We start from the raw sequence: 16,145 nt of genomic DNA, 5'->3' as shown, positions 1-16,145 counted from the left end.
TGGGACGCTACGGTGGCTTTGGATTTAGAGCATTTGAGTTATTGATACGGTGAAGGTTTTCGCGGCCGAGAACGGCTAAGTGTTGTTTTGTTGTTGTTGTTTTTTGTCGCGCCCACTTCGTGGTGACGCCCGCCTCTGACGACTGGTAAGGACGTCGCCGAGCCACCCTGGCCGAGGGAGACTCCTTTGTCAGCCTGAGATTCTAAATCTGCAAAATGGGGATATAACACTAGCTCCTGGGAGAGTTGTGCATGAGACATTTGCGGTGGGGTGGGGACGGGACATGACATTAAAATAGGAATAATGAAGGTCAAGACTGTCTCCTGGATCTTCGGGTCTCTCAGTATAAGCACACTCGTGGGCCCGGAGCGGTTGCCTTATACAGGAGTTTGATTAAGTGAAGGATTAAATATAGGGCAAACTCTAGAACTCCCAAGTATTCTGCCAGGCAATCTCTGCATTCTCTTCCTTTCCAACAGGTTGGTAAATAAATCCGTTCACTGATCTAATAAAAATGTACCGAGTGCCTACAATGTGTTAAGCTCTGGGGATCAAAGGAACTGACAAGCAGGGACACTCCTAGAGAACCCCTCACCAGCTCTGGATTCCGCGTCAGCACACAGGCTCTAGAGTTCAATCTCAGCTCCACCACTTAACTGTGAACCCAGGCAAGGCATTGATTACCTTTCTTGAAGCAAAATGGTTGCGATAAAATAGGTAAGCAATTAAAATTGTACCTGGTACATAATAGATGCTTAGGGAGTGTTAAATGCTAATTTTATCTTTTATTTTCTCTCACTCTATCTGTATGATGAAAAGACCTAAGCTCAGTTCAGTTCAGTTCAGTCGCTCAGTAGTGTCCGAGTCTTTGCGACCCCATGGACTGCAGCACACCAGGCCTCCCTGTCCATCACCAACTCCCCGAGTTTACTCAAACTCATGTCCATTGAGTCGGTGATACCATCCAACCATCTCATCCTCTGTTGTCCCCTTCTCCTCCCAGCTTCAATCTTTCCCAGCATCAGGGTCTTTTCAAATAAGTCAGTTCTTTGCATCAGGTGGCCAAAGTATTGGAGATTCAGCTTCAGCATCAGTCCTTCCAATGAATATTCAGGACTGATTTCCTTTAAGATGGACTGGTTGGATCTCCTTGCTGTTCAAGAGACTATCAAAAGTCTTCTCCAACACCACAGTTCAAAAGCATCCATTCTTCAGCACTCAGCTTTCTTTACAGTCCAACTCTTTACATCCATACATGACTACTGGAAAAACCATAGCTTTGACTAGATGAGCCTTTGTTAGCAAAGTAATGTCTCTGCTTTTTAATATGCTGTCTAGGTTGGTCATAACTTTTCTTCCAAGGAGCAAGCGTCTTTTAATTTCATGGCTTCAGTCACCATCAGCAGTGATTTTGGAGCCCCAAAAAATAAAGTCTGTCACTGTTTCTACTGTTTCTCCAACTACTTGCCATGAAGTGATGAGACTGGATGCCATGATCTTAGTTTTCTGAATGCTGAGTTTGAAGCCAACTTTTTCACTCTCCTCTTTCACTTTCATCAAGAGGCTCTTTAGTTCTTATTTGCTTTCTGCCATAAGGGTGGTGTCATCTGCATATCTGAGGTTATTGATATTTCTCCCAGCAGATTCCAGCTTGTGCTTTATCCAGCCCAGCATTTCTCACGATGTATTCTGCATATAAGTTAAATAAGCAGGGTGGCAATATACAGCTTTGACGTACTCCTTTCCCGATTTGGAACCAGTCTCTTGTTTCATGTCTAGTTCTAACTGTTACTTCTTGACCTGCATATAGATTTCTCAGGAGGCAGGTCAGGTGGTCTGGTATTCCCATCTCTTGAAGAATTTTCCACAGTTTGTTGTGACCCACAAAGTCAAAGGCTTTCGCACACTCAAATAAAGCAGAAGCAGATGTTTTTCTGGAACTCTCTTGCTTTTTCAATGATCCAACAGATGTTGGCCATTTGCTCTCTGGTTCCTCTGCCTTTTCTAAACCCAGCTTGAACATCTGGAAGTTCACCAGTCATGTATTGTTGAAGCCTGGCTTGGAGAATTTTGAGCATTACTTTGCAGGCGTGTGAGATGAGTGCAATTGTGCGGTAGTTTGAACATTCTTTGGCATTGTCTTTCTTTGGGATTGGAATGAAAACCGACCTTTTCCAGTCCCGTGGTCACTGCTGAGTTTTCCAAATTTGTTGGCATATTGAGTGCAGCACTTTAACAGCATCATCTTTTAGCATTTGAAATAACTCAACTGGAATTTCATCATCTCCACTAGCTTTGTTCATAGTAATGCTTCCTAAGGCCCACTTGACTTCACATTCCAGAATATCTGGCTCTAGGTGAGTGATCACACCATCGTGTTAATCTGGGTCATTAAGATCTTTTTTGTATAGTTCTTCTGTGTATTCTTGCCACCTCTTCTTAATATCTTCTGCTTCCATTAGGTCCACACCATTTCTGTCCTTTATTGTGCTCATCTGCACATGAAAATTTCCCTTCGTATCTCTAATTTTCTTGAAGAGATATCTAATCTTTCTCATTCTATTGTTTTCCTCTATTCCTTTGCATTGATCACTGAGGAGGGCATTCGTATACCTTTCCTTTTCTCCTTTGCCTTTCGCTTCTCTTCTTTTCATAGCTGTTTGTAGGGCCTCCTCAGACAACCATTTTGCCTTTTTGCATTTCTTTTTCTTGGGGATGGCTTTAATCACTGCCTCCTGTAGAATGTCACAAACCTCCATCCATAATTCTTCAGGCACTCTGTCTATCAGATCTAATCCCTTGAATCTATTTGTCACTTCCACTGTATAATTGTAAGGGATTTGATTTAGGTCATACCTGAATGATCTAGTGGTTTTCCCTACTTTCTTCAATTTAAGTCTGAATTTGGCAATAAGGAGTTCATGATCTGAGCCACAGTCAGCTTCCGGTCTTGTTTTTACTGACTGTATAGAGCTTCTCCATCTTTGGATGCAAAGAATATAATCCATCGGATTTCGGTGTTGACCATCTGGTGAAGTCCATGTGCAGAATATTCTCTTGTGTTGTTGGAAGACGGCGTTTGCTATGACCAGTGTGTTCTCTTGGCAAAACTCTATTAGCCTCTGCCCTGCTTCATTCTGTACTCCAAGGCCAAATTTGCCCGTTACTCCAGGTGTTTCTTAATACTTTTGCATTTCAGTCTGCTATAATGAAAAGGACATCTTTTTTGGGTGTTAGTTCTATAAAGTCTTGTAGGTCTTCATAGAGCCATTCAACTTCAGCTTTTTCAGCAATACTGGTCGGGGCATAGACCTGGATTACTGTGATATTGAATGGTTTGCCTTGGAAACGAACAGAGATCATTCTGTCGTTTTTGAGGTTGCATCCAAGTACTGCATTTCAGACTCTTTTGGTTGACTATGATGGCTACTCCATTTCTTCTAAGGGATTCTTGCCCACAGTAGTAGATATAATGGTCATCTGGGTTAAATTCACCCATTCCAGTCCATTTTAGTTCGCTGATTCCTAAAATGTCAATGTTTACTCTTGCCATCTCCTGTTAGACCACTTCCAATTTGCCTTGATTCATGAAGCTAACATTCCAGGTTCCTATGCAATATTGCTCTTTACAGCATCAGACTTTACTTCCATCATCAGTCACATCCACAACTGGGTGTTCTTTTTGCTTTGGCTCCGTCTCTTCATTCTTTCTGGAGTTATTCTCCACTGATCTCCAGTAACATATTGGGCACCTACCGACCTGGGGAGTTCATCTTTCAGTGTCCTATCTTTTTGCCATTTCATACTGTTTATGGTGTTCTCAAGGCAAAAATACTGGTTTGCCATTCCCTTCTCCAGTAAAGACCCAAGAAGCATTGTTAATGTATACACAGAACAGTGGACTTGGAGTCAAAAGATGTGGGTCTAAATTCCCATGGTCCTGAATTAAACGAGAAGCTACAGGAAGCCAATTACTTGGGAAAGGGGTCTGTGTCTCTGTATCCCCAGTGATATGTATTGTCCATGTGCCTGACAGATAGATACTACATAACATGTACTCAGGAAAGGATCTAGAAAGTGAGGTTTTAGTAGAGGAGAAGGCCAGAGGGAGCAAGTCAGAGACTGAAGGTCCATTATGGAGCAGAGTGAGGGAACGGAGACAAGATAAACCATTTTGAGCCTGGGTCTGAAAATGTACTTGCTTCTGTTTATAGGTCAAAGCCAAAAATAAACTTAAGCTTGGCTTCTCTGTAGCCATGTCCACAGCTTTACAGCAGACTTTATGAATCTATAGTTACTTTGATCTCGAGGGATTGATGCCACTGGACTTACTTCAACAAATGGACCCTACCACGTGGCTTCTGGAGAAGGAAACTTTGTGGATGGTCGTGGGGTCATTGAGAATACAGGCTCTGATCAAGTGATCAGAGTGTATGTGTCCCCTAGAATGGGGCGAATGGAAATCTTCTATAGGATGTCCTGAGAAGATCAAAGCATCAATCCTGTGATTTCTGCCAAGGTGCATAACCTGAATGGACCCATGAGGATACATAAGACAAACCCCGGTAAGGGGATTTGTATACAACAACTGCTCTGCGGCTTCCCTGGTGGACCAGTGGTAAAGCATCTGCCTGCCAATGCAGGAGATGCCAGTTTGATCCCTGGTCCTGATCCAGGAAGATCCCAAACATCGTGGAGCAACTAAGCACTTGGCATCACAACTGCTCAGCCTGTGCTCTAGAGCCTGGGAGCCGCAACTGCTTAAGTCCACAAGCCCCAGAGCCTGTGCTCGAGAGCAAGAGAAGCCATGGAAATGAGAAGCCAGCACACCTCAGTTAGAGTAGCCCCCGCTCTCCACAACCTGAGAAAAGCCCTCGCAGGAAAGACCCAGCACCACCAAAAATAAATTCATTTTTTCAAAGAACTGGTCTGCAGTCTCCAAAACTGCCAAGGCAGTGAGAGGTAAAGAAAAACCCTAGAACTGTTCCAGACCAAAGGAGACTGAAGAGACATGACAACTAATGCAACAGATGCTTCTGAACTGGATCTTTTTGCGATAAAGGAAGTTATTGGGGCAGCTGTCAAAACCCCAGTGGGGTCTGAGGACTCCACGGTGGTCATGCGTCCATGTTCGTTTCTTGCTTTCGACGACTGTCCTGTGGTTACACTGGAGAATGTCTTTGTTAGTTGGAAATACTAGAGTATTTAGGGGGTGACAGGACGTCACGTAGGCAACTTATTCTCAAATGATTAAAAGAAAAAAAATGTTTTCTCCCTGAATGTTCATTGGAAGGGCTGGTGCTGAAGCTGCAATATTTTGGCAACCTGATGGGAAGAGCCAACTCAAAGGAAAAGACCTTGATGCTGGGAAAGATGGAGGGCAGGAGAAGGGGGCGACAGAGGATGAGATGGTTGGATGGCATCATTGACTCAATGGACACGAGTCTGAGCAAACTCCAGCAGACGGTGAAGGACAGGGAAGCCTGGCACACTGCAGTCCATGGGGTCGCAGAGTCGGACACGACTGAGCGACTGGACACCACGACAACAACGCACTTAGAATATTTTTTTAAAGTGAAGTTTCTGGAGTAAAACTTCAAGGACCCAAATAATCTCCACTTAGTTTCTTCTTAGACCTGGGCAGGTTGTTTCACTTCTCTACACCTCAGTTTCCCATCTCTACTGGCATATCATTTTTGTTTGGCTGGATAGCAAGTGGGATCTTAGTTCCTCGACCAAGGATCGAACCTGCACCCCCTGGGGTAGAAGCACAAAGTCTTAATCGCTGGACAGCCAGGCAAGTCCCTCCCATCTCTAAAATAGGGATAAAGCTAGTACTGCTCTGAAAGGCGGTTCCCAGGGCCAAAATAAAAGGCGGGAGAGCGAGCTAAGTAACGCACGTAAGAAGCTCCTAGCTGTCAGATCTACTCTGATTTAGGAGACAATCACGTGTCTGCGTGGACAGCCTCGAGCCTCAAGGACAAGTGGTTTTTCCAGACTTTTGGACTCAAGTGCTCAGCCTCCGGAAAAGCCAGGAGGGAGGTGGCCAGAGGTTTAGTTTGAGGATTCTCAGATCCAGCCTGGTCTCCCAGAATTCCCCAGATAAAACCCTTCATTTGGGGCCCAGGGGCATCCAGGCCCATGTCTAGGTTCCCAATGAGGTGCTCAGACATGTAGCCTTCCCAGGAGGGGTTGCCAGGCAACAAGGCTCCTCAGCAGAAGCCTGGCAGGGCTCTGGGACACTCATTGGTCCATTTCTTCCCTTTTCACAGAACAGGAGACAGAGGAGGCCACGCCATAGGGGAGGTGCCAGGGTCACACAGGGCGGTTTAAGGGCGGTGCCGGACAAGCACTTTCTCTGCTACACCATGCCTGCCCCATCCCTATCAATTCTGTCCACTTACTTGAGCGAATAACGTATAGACTGACTCCTGTCTGCCCAGGGTCACAAAGAAAAAAAGCTCTGCATATGTCATCTCTTCGATTCCCCAAGCTTCCAAGGTAATTTCTGTAATATTTCCACAGGGGTCCGCACTCCTAATCGCCCGCTTAGGCCACTCACACCATGCAGCACTGCTTCTATATTGCCTTCAAAAGATTTCGGGGTGGGGGCAGGAATCCTGAGTTACAACTTTAAATAGGTTGGTACCATAGAAACATTCTGTAAGCGGCATTTCAAAGACGATATATTTAAAGTCTAGCACGAGTACTTTTTCTGGGACACTGACATTCTACAGCGGCACATGGCTGAGTCTTAATTTGAGTTCTGTCACAAAAATATATATATCATGTCCTGAGCTTGGCAGAACCGAAGACCCAGATGAGCTGAGACTAGCAAATGTGGTTTCCTTTTAAGTGTTTCTTACAGATGGTTTCTCCCCTACTTATCTTTCAAGAATCTGTGAGCACTGTCCTGAGATAGCTGAGAGCGGTTCTGCAGGCCTGGGGTGGTACCGTGTAGCAAGCACCCTCAAAAGGCGATACAGGTGAGGTGAGGGGAAATGACACTGCGCCGGCTCCAGGTACGTCCTTCAACCGTGTGGCATCTGCTGGCAGGGGCAGCTTTCATGTGAGAAGTCTGGCTATCCCAAGACCGCCATGCCGCAAGAAGTCTGGACCGGCACGTGGAGAGGGCACCTTTTAGTGACGCCTGCAGATGATCCGCCACCTGAGCCCGGGCACCACACACTCGAATGCAGGAGCCCACAGTGGACCATCTGACTAGGGAGACAAGCCCCGGCCACCATCTGACTACGAGGGCCGCTCTAGTTGACTCCCAGAACTGAGAGGCTGCACAAGGCATGGTTTTAAGTTCCAAAGCGGGGGCCGGTTAGTCACACGGCGAGGGGTGGGCGGAACCATGAATGAGCCTGGATGCCTTCCGGGACGCTGACTCTCCACAGCGGCACTTGGCTTAGTCTGATTTTCAGTTTTTGTCACAAAAGAACACGTATCGTGGCCTGAGCTTGACAGAACGGAAGATCCAGACCAGCCTGAGATGAGCAAAAAGTAGCTGAGATCACGCCCCTCGAGGGTCATGAGCTTCCTGCGCCCACGACTCCGGCAGCAGCCCATCCCACTGCCGTCTCAAGACCAGGAAGACACGAGCTGCTTCCCTCTGTGAGCTCATCACTCACCAGGCATCACACCCACCTCACCCACCAGCCCCTCCCAATAAACCCAGGAAGTTCTAACTTCCCCCTTTTACAGATGAAGAAACAGGGGCACAAGCCACATAGCTGGTACTCTGGCCCGACTCCAAAAAGCCATACGCCACACCACCGTGAGTCACTGCCTTCCCGAAGCCTCACTACCGTCATGGGAATGAAGGGAAGCAGGTGTGAGTAAAACATTTAACCCTTAAGGATAAGAAACTGTTCTGGGCCTGGTCGATCCCTAAGCATTTGGGGGATTGTCAAGCCAAGGACCAACTCAGCAGGTTTGGAGAGAGTTCAAATGCTGCAGATGTCAAAGAAAGGAGGGGACCAGCTCCTGGGAGCTCGCCTCCTGAAATGGAATGTCCTTTACTAAAAGGAGTGTCTTTGGATACCTAGGACCCGGCCCACAGCGGGCCAGAGAGTCTATGTCAATCCTGTGATTTATGGGGGAGGGTCTTGGGTCACGCTGTTATCATTTGGCCTCTTGAAGGGCTGGAGACAAGAGTAACCAAGGTCAGTTGCCCCGTGCCTTCGTGACTGACGCCCAGTAAAAAAAATGCTGGCACCAAGGTGCAGGCAAGCCTTCCTGGCAGGCAGCATTTCACACAAAGGTCATGCACATCCTTGACGGGAGAAGTGAGCGTGTTCGTTAAGACTCCACTAGGAGAGGGTATCTGAGGGCTTGTGTGTAGGCTCTCCTGGACTCTGACCTCTGCGCCTTCTCCCCCTTTGCTGACTTTAGTTTCGAGTATTTATTTGGCTGTGTCAGGCCTTCACTGCGGCATGCAGGATCTTTCATTGCAGTGCCGGGCTCTAGAGTACACAGGCTCAGTAGCTGTTCTGAGATATGTGGGATCTTAGTCCTCAAGTTCCCATGGATCCAACCAGCCTTCCCTGCATCCCAAGGCGGATTCCTAACCACTGGACCAGCAGGGAAGTCCCTCCTTGCGGATTTTAATCCACATCCTTTCACTGTGATAAACCATTAACTCTGAGTCCACCGGGTTTGCTGAATTCCATGAGCTCTAGCCAACTGCAGAGCCCGAGGGTGGACCTGGGATCCCCGACACGGGAGTTCAGCTGTGCCCTTGCATGGACCTATTCTCCAGCTTTTGCTCTTCATCAATCCACCTGATTAAACTCAACACAGAGAGGAAAAAAATCTATTCACTCGTAAAGTAAGTGTTAAAGTTGCTCAGTCATGTCTGACTCTTTGCGACCCTGTGGATGGTAGCCCGCCAGGCTCCACGGGAAATCCACAGGATTTCCCAGGCAAGAATACTGGAGTGGGTAGCCATTCCCTTCTCCATGGGATCTTCCCAACCCCGGGATGGAACGCGGGTCCCCTGCATTGGCAGGCGGATTCCTGACCATCTGAGCCACCAGGGAAGCTCTCTGTAAAGTACAGCATGGACAAATGAATCCCTGTTCAGTTTATTCAAATAATATATATATATAATTTTTTTTTCTCTGTGAAACTGAGTAGAACCAAGGAAGAATAAAAGAAAGCCTCATATATTAAATTCTTAAATAGATTCTTTGACTTCAAAAGTAAGGGTCAACAGGAGAGGCACAGGCGGTGGGCCCTGACCCAGACACAAAGCCACCACAGCAGTCCTGCGAATTGAGGATGGCAAATCCATTTCTTAAAAAAAAAACAAAAAAAAAGTTCTCGAGGGGAAAAATATAAAATAACCTAAGTTTCAAAAGCTGGACTACTTTTACACCCCTGGCTCTCTACCCCGGACTGTCCTAAGACAGAGTATCTCAAGGTTAAGTTTCCAATGACACAGCTTTTGCAAACGTATATGCAAAGACGTTCCTCATGAGCAGTCCTGTTTTGGCGGTTAATAGCAAGCAATATGCTTGGATTAGAGGTCCGATTTCCACTCGAATGCAAAGTTTCTCCTCTTCTGGCAAACAAAACCATGTGCCGAGATCTGAAAGGGGGGAAAAAAACGGGCGTTAGGCCCCAGAGTCATGATTCCAAAATAGCTCTTGTATATTTATACGTGTGACGGCTGGACGGATGGTCTGCGTGCACTCACATAAGCCTGTGGGATTTTCCTATAGCATCCCAGATGGCCGAGAGAATCTACACTTAAAAATGTCTCCTGGGTTCTTACCCACACCACAGCTCAGCCTGCTGCTGCCTCTCGACCTCGAAGGTACACTTTCCTGACTTAATGAGGAGCAAATGGCAGTGATGAAAAGTGCCAGTGAATTTCTGGAGGGCAGGGGAGGAAGTGTGTTCAAGGGGAACTCCCTACCAGGAATTAGCTAAAGCACACTGTCTCTGGTACCTCGTCTGAACACTAAAGCGGGGAACAGATCTGGCTTGCATCAAAGGTTCAGGATTCTACTAAGGAACCCGCAGAAAGAGAGCGAGGGGAATCGAGTTGGGAAGAAACCCGGAAAAGGCTGCTTTCAACGCGAGGCTTCTTAGGGACAAAGCGGAAGTCCTGGATTTTAGCACAACTCAAGATGGGAACCCTGGTAACGATGGTGACTTAAGTATTTCTCCAGCCTTGGGGGCTGATGCAAAGGGGATTTCAAGAAAAACAAAAAAACATGCTGATTATTTAAAAAGAAGGCAAGGAGACTAAAAATAGGCTCGAGGCTAGAAGCTCTGTTACAGTTTAAAAGCAGCAGCAGAATAAATACCCAGGCAAGTTGGTCCTAGACTCCGAGTCCCCCCAGGTTTCCTTGAGCCTGACCAGAGAAGCAGGAGTGTAAGGAAGTGAGTTCAGTGGCTGGAGCCTTAGCTCTGGGGCCCACGGCCAGGGCCCAGTGCTCCCACCCGGGCCAGCTCACTTCAACTCACAACCACCCTTGCAAGTGGAACAGGGGCAAACCCCCATTCTCCAGACAGGGAAACAGGCCAGCAGGAGTCCAGAACAGGGGCGAACCCCCATTCTCCAGACAGGGAAACAGGCCAGCAGGAGTCCAGCCTGGAGTCCGTTCTGAAATATTCGACTTCCCGAGATCAGAACCTGTTTTCCTGCCCCCCTGGCAAAACACGGATTAAAATCATCTGTTAAAAGCAAACTCTGGGGGAAGATGACTTTTGGCGGCTGTGTGACCTTGAGCAAGTCCAAGCCCTTCTCTGGGCTTTGGTTTTTCTCCTCCGTAAAATCGGGGACCTGCCTCCAGGGATGCTGAGGGTAAGAGGAGTAATGGCCGAGGACCACTTGGGCCAGTGCAATGGGGGCTATTCTTAGACCAGAGCCGCCTGTGACTATTATTAGAACATTAATTACTTTGGGCCAACCTGATGCTGTTTATAGAAGCCAGGCTGCCAACAACAGCCTGTGCAAATAGGTCTAGAGTCCCCCCATCACACTGGTCCTCTGTACCCCCCTGTCCAATAACAGAGGAACTTGTTTCTTGTTGGTTCACCATTGATCCCCGCTGCCACCCAGATCCAGAGCTAGGAGACCAAGCCGATTCTATAAATAGCTCCCCAAGCCATTGCCATAGAAACCTAGATGGGCTGGGTTAGTCCACCTTGGTAGCCTCTCCCAGAGCCAGGGAGGCTCAGGAGGAACAAGCTTTTCAGAAAAGTGGCTGGTCTCAGAAGTGGTGGGAGGCCCCGGGAAGTCCACAGACCTACCTGGAAATCATGAGCTTCCTAGGTGGGAGGAGGTGCTGTTCAGGTTCACCTGGAGGAAGACAACACACAGAGGAAGGGTCACGGCCAGGTGGGGGTGCCAGGGTCTCGCTGCCCTGAGGTTCAGCCCTTAGCGCCACTGAATTGCGAGCACACTCCCTTGCTGAGCTACTGTGAACATGACTTGTTCAGTCGTGTCCAACGCTTTGTGACCCCATGGACCGCAGCACGCCAAGCTCCCGAGTCCTTCACCATCTTTCAGAGCTTGCTCAAACTCATGTCCATCGAGCTGGTGATGCCATCCAACCACCTCGTTTTCTGTTGTCCCCTTCTCCTGCCTTTAGTCTTCCCCAGCATCAAAGAACATGACATGACAGACCCCCTCCTATTCCCCTCTGCCTCCCATTCTAGTGGGGAGAGCCTGCCTGCTCAGCAAACGCGTCTGTACGGAATTATTAAGTCCAGGCAACACAGTGGGCTGATCAGTGACGGGTGCTGGGGCACCTTCAAACAAAGCGATTCACAGAGGCCCCTGCAGAGGGATGACGTTTCAGTGTAGTGTAATGAAAGATCTGGGCTTCCCAGGCAGTGCTGGCGGTGAAGAACATGCCTGCCAATGCAAGCAGGCACGAGAGACACGGGTTCCATCCCTGGAAGACCCCCTGGAGGAGGGCGCCGCGACCCACTGCAGTATTCCTGCCTGGAGAATCCCATGGGCAGAGGAGCCTGGCGGGCAAGGAGCGGGACACGACTAAAGTGACTTAGCACGCATGTACGTAATAATAAACCTGCATCTTTACCCTGGTCCAGGCACCAAGCTCCTAGAGCCCTTGCTGTCTCCCTAGTGATAAAAAGCATCTTTTGTCTGCAAATGAGATGAGGGGTGGTTAGGGCCCCCGAGCTTCAGGGTGGGGGCTTGCTCACCCATGTTTAAGGGGTTGGAACTGCAGTGCCCGCCGCCCCTACCCAGACCTCTGGAGAGCAATGAATAACGAACGGTCAACGATTTAATCAACCATGCCTACTTAATGCGTGCATGCTCAATCGTGTCCGACTCTTTGCAACCTCATAGACTGTAGCCCTCCAAGCTCCTCTGTCCATGCAGTTTTTCAGGCAAGAATACTGGAGTGGGTTGCTGTTTCCTCCTCCTGGGGAATCTTCGCGACCTAGGGATCGAACCCACGTCTCCGGTGTCTCCTGCACTGGCTGGTGGATTCCTTACCACTGTGCCACCTGGGGAGGCCACATGCCTACTACTTAATGAAACCTCTAGAAACATCCTTAAAGGATGAGGCTCAGAGAGCTTCAGGGCTGGTGGACAAGTGACAGAAAGGTGGGTAGTCTGGGCATCTGAAGAGGGGGCACTCTTGTGGGACGGAGGCCCTTCACCTGGGGGGTTAGAGGCTATGTCTGGACATCAGTGTCAGAATTGAACTGAGTTGTGCAACAGCTAGCTGGTGTCTGGACAGTCAGGTCGTTGGTGCTGGAAATCACCCCATGAGCAAAGACCTAGATGATGAAACGAGGCCAGCCGTGCACAGATGTGGATAGCCAAGCATTCCGGGTAGAGGCAACAGCAAAGCCCTGGGAAGGAGAGGGTGTGTGGAGTTTAGGAAGTGAGTACTCATTTCTTGCATGAGCTGCAATTCTGATGTGTGAGCTGCTTTGTTTTGCTGGCTTCCAATTTTCCTATTTTTTTTCATTGCACAAGGGCATTTTGGATGGCTACATAGTACCCTAGTATTCTGTACAATGTACACACCACCATTATTCAGCTGTTGCCTAAGGCTGTTTCCAAGTTTTACAGTGTCCTGCATGAGGTCATGTGTATACGGGGGGCGGGCACAGTGGAGGAGAAGAGGGCGGGAAGTAGGACTGTGATATAACTCGAGGGGCAGCTCTCCTGAGGGCGGGACTGCCCACGATGACAAAGCATATTCCATCCCTTTATTTTTGGTCCTAATAGAGCGAAAAAAAAAACAGTCCCACACAGTGCAAGAGAGTGTAAACTAGTCCAACCCTTTTGTAAGACAATTTTAGCCTTGTAGTTGAAGAGTCTTAAAAAGGACTCTCCCGGGGATTTCCTTGGAGGCCCAGTGGTTAACACTTCGCCTTCCAACGGTGCAGACTTCATCACTGGTTGAGAAGCTAAGATCAAATGCCTTGCGGCCAAAAATCCAAACCATAGAAGAGAAGCAATACTGTAACAAAATTCAATAAAGATTTTAAAAACCATCCACCCATTCCACTCCCTAAAAACGTATTCTAAGGGAGTGAGTCCACAGAGCCCTCCACCCCTCATCCCACAGAAGAGAGGCAAAACCGGTATGTGACACGATTCAAAATATTGCAAAAATTGCAAGCCATCTGAGGACAACAGTTAAGTGGCAGAGAATGCACTCCAGAGGAAACCATGGAGTCACCCAAAATGGCCACAGTAAAACCCCCAGGAGGGAAAAACACTAAGAAAGCGAAACAAAGCAGCTCACACCGTGCGACTGCCAGGAACACAAAAATGAACATCCAGGTGGGCCCCCAAAAACTATATGTAAAGATGAAGAGTTTCAGACTGTGGTTACATCCCCTCAGTCCACTTCTGTTTGTTGTTCTTGTTACATCTTCTTTGAGTTAAAACAAATAACAAATTAGTACTGACTAATTCTGGCAACATTTTTTTTTCCACAGTGGCATGAGATGGCTTTCTGGTTCCCATGCAGGGACCATTGGACTCAACGCCAGAGGGTCGACGTGTACGGGTCCCCAGGCAGTGAGAATGTGTGAGTTTGGTAACTAAAATGGAAATTGGTACAGGGTGGTTCGCCTTTTATTGGCCAACACACACACATACACACACACACAAACTAAAACCACACACACACACACACACACACAGCTGAAACTACTGATTTTAGCATCAGGACAACTCATGAAAAAAAGAAGCACTTTCGGGACTTCCCTGGCATTCCCGTCGGTAACACTCTGCGCTCTCACTGCGGGGGCTCAGGTTAGATCCCTGGTCTGGGAACTAAGATCTCACACGTGTTGGCACGGCCAAGAATCAATCGACTTAAAAACAAAATTTTTTTTTTTCTAAAGGAACAGCCTTGCACCCAAAGGAGGATGGCTGGATGGCTTACTGTCAGTCCCAGGAGTGGTTTTTTCTGAGAAGATCCAGGGACTGACTCCCACGGACACACGCAGGATGCAGGGAAGGCCAGGTGTGGGGGACGCGTGTGGGGACGCAGGACTGTATCACGTCTATGTCTGCACACATACCTGCATCACGGGACTCTCGTTTTTGGGTAGACTGAGGAAATTTTTGCTCTGGGTTGTGGCTGTGTTTGGGAATGGCCACTTAAAATGAAGCTGAATTTAAGACTGGAGGCATAAAGTTTGACAGTCCCCACCAAATCCCTTTAACTGCGTTCAAGCCAGGGGGCAAGGGGAAGGACAGGGCTCAGGTAGAAGGGCTGCTGAGACGTGGCCCGGGGTGGGTCAGATGCTCAAGAGTCCCTGAGCGGTTCCCTGTCCCCCCCCAGTTTTCTGATGGGAAACCATCGGCCGCACTAGAGCAGTGAAGTGTTTGAGGGCATAGAGCCAACATGTGGTACTACAGAATTCCCCCTGGGGTTTCTGACCTGAAAATAGCCTTTCAGATTGGCTGGTGTTTTATAGTCCCCTTTCAAGACCTAGGAAAGAGAAAAAAAAAAAAATCACTATTTTTAGAAATGATCAAAAAATAAAATTTAGCCCGTCACTTCCACACCCACCCACCTACCCATCCACCCTTCCAACTAACCATTTTTCCATCCATCCAGCCTCCCACCCATCCCTCCAGCCTCCCAACCATCCATCCATTCATCCACCCACCCACCTACCCTTTCACGCATATACCTATCCATCCACCTACCCTCCACCCCCCATCCACACCCCCATCCACCCACCCACCCATCTACCCACCCATCCAACCATCTACCCACCAAATGCACCCATTCACTTATTCATCTGCTCATCTATGCACCCATCCAACAAACACTTATTAATAAGCTCCTCCTAAACGTTTATTAACAATGCTCCAGACATTATTATAAGCTCTGGGGTTGGGGGTAGGGGTTGGGGTGTGCAGGGATTTTACAACATTAACAAGACAAATTGAAATTCCCATTCTCCTGCAGCTTCCATTCTAGAGGAGGGAGGGCCAGACAATCCACAAGTAACAACAGAACACAAGGAAACAAGAACAGACCAAACCATGGGGAGTAGAACACGGGAAGTAAGCAGTGTGACTCGGACTGCCCAGGGCTTCTTGTGAGCGAGTGGTCCGACAGGGCCTCTTGGGACACGCGGCCTCTGAGCTGAGCCCCGTGTTCCAAGGAAACCCACCAGGCTGAGCTCTGAAGGAGAAGCTTTCAGACGGAGGGCACGGCAGGCAAAGACCCTGCGGCGGGAACCAGAAAGTCCTAGGCCTTCCCCACTGTTCTCTGGAAATACAAGGCACTGGATGGACCAGTGCTGTCCAACAGAACAGAATGTGAACAACCCTGTAAGTTTAAATATCTCAGTAGCCACAGTATTTAAATTTTTTTTAAAAAGTGAAATTAATTCTAGTGGGGTTTCTTTGCGGGTGGGGGTGGCAGGGGGCGGAGCTTGTGGTAACTCAGTTCCCTGACCAGGAATCAAGTCACACCCTCAGCAGGGAGAGTGTGAAGTCCTAACCTCTGGACTGCCAGGGAATTCCCTCTAGTGGTGCTTTTTTTTTTTAACTTAACCAGACACATCCAAAAATTAATACTTCAACATGTAATTGATGGGGTTCAGGGCAGGTCACCGCCCCCCCCCCAGTGCACCAATCTGGCATATTCATTGTTTTGAATTAA

At 48.1% G+C, this 16,145-nt stretch overlaps 1 protein-coding gene and 1 long non-coding RNA gene across 5 annotated transcripts in view; one reads left to right on the top strand and one right to left on the bottom strand.

The window, feature by feature from the left end:
- Positions 1 to 7: 7 nt before the first annotated feature.
- On the top strand, positions 8 to 15,661 carry LOC138991471 (uncharacterized). 3 transcript variants are annotated; one of them, XR_011467420.1, is made up of 5 exons: positions 10 to 145; positions 480 to 717; positions 13,954 to 14,045; positions 14,365 to 14,486; positions 15,444 to 15,661. It is a non-coding gene; the product is annotated as an uncharacterized lncRNA (long non-coding RNA). The 3 variants fall into 3 exon arrangements; XR_011467418.1 differs by lacking the exon at positions 480 to 717 and having other exon boundaries at positions 8 to 145; positions 15,444 to 15,660; XR_011467419.1 differs by having other exon boundaries at positions 13,954 to 14,486; positions 15,444 to 15,584.
- TPST2 (tyrosylprotein sulfotransferase 2) overlaps positions 9,077 to 16,145 on the bottom strand; it is a 53,944-nt gene continuing 46,875 nt past the window's right edge. For both annotated transcript variants that reach the window (XM_070385937.1, XM_070385936.1), the window contains exons 5-7: positions 14,907 to 14,957; positions 11,272 to 11,320; positions 9,077 to 9,598 (exon numbers count right to left, since the gene is read on the bottom strand). In XM_070385937.1, the coding sequence (XP_070242038.1) occupies positions 11,279 to 11,320; positions 14,907 to 14,957 (93 nt within the window). In that variant the 3' untranslated portion in view covers positions 9,077 to 9,598; positions 11,272 to 11,278. The remainder of the gene's footprint in view (positions 9,599 to 11,271; positions 11,321 to 14,906; positions 14,958 to 16,145) is intronic.

Source organism: Bos mutus, chromosome 17, assembly GCF_027580195.1.
Source record: "Bos mutus isolate GX-2022 chromosome 17, NWIPB_WYAK_1.1, whole genome shotgun sequence".
NCBI lineage: Eukaryota > Metazoa > Chordata > Mammalia > Artiodactyla > Bovidae > Bos > Bos mutus.
Note: the sequence above shows the minus strand (reverse complement) of the source record. Positions and strands in the feature narration are given on the sequence as shown.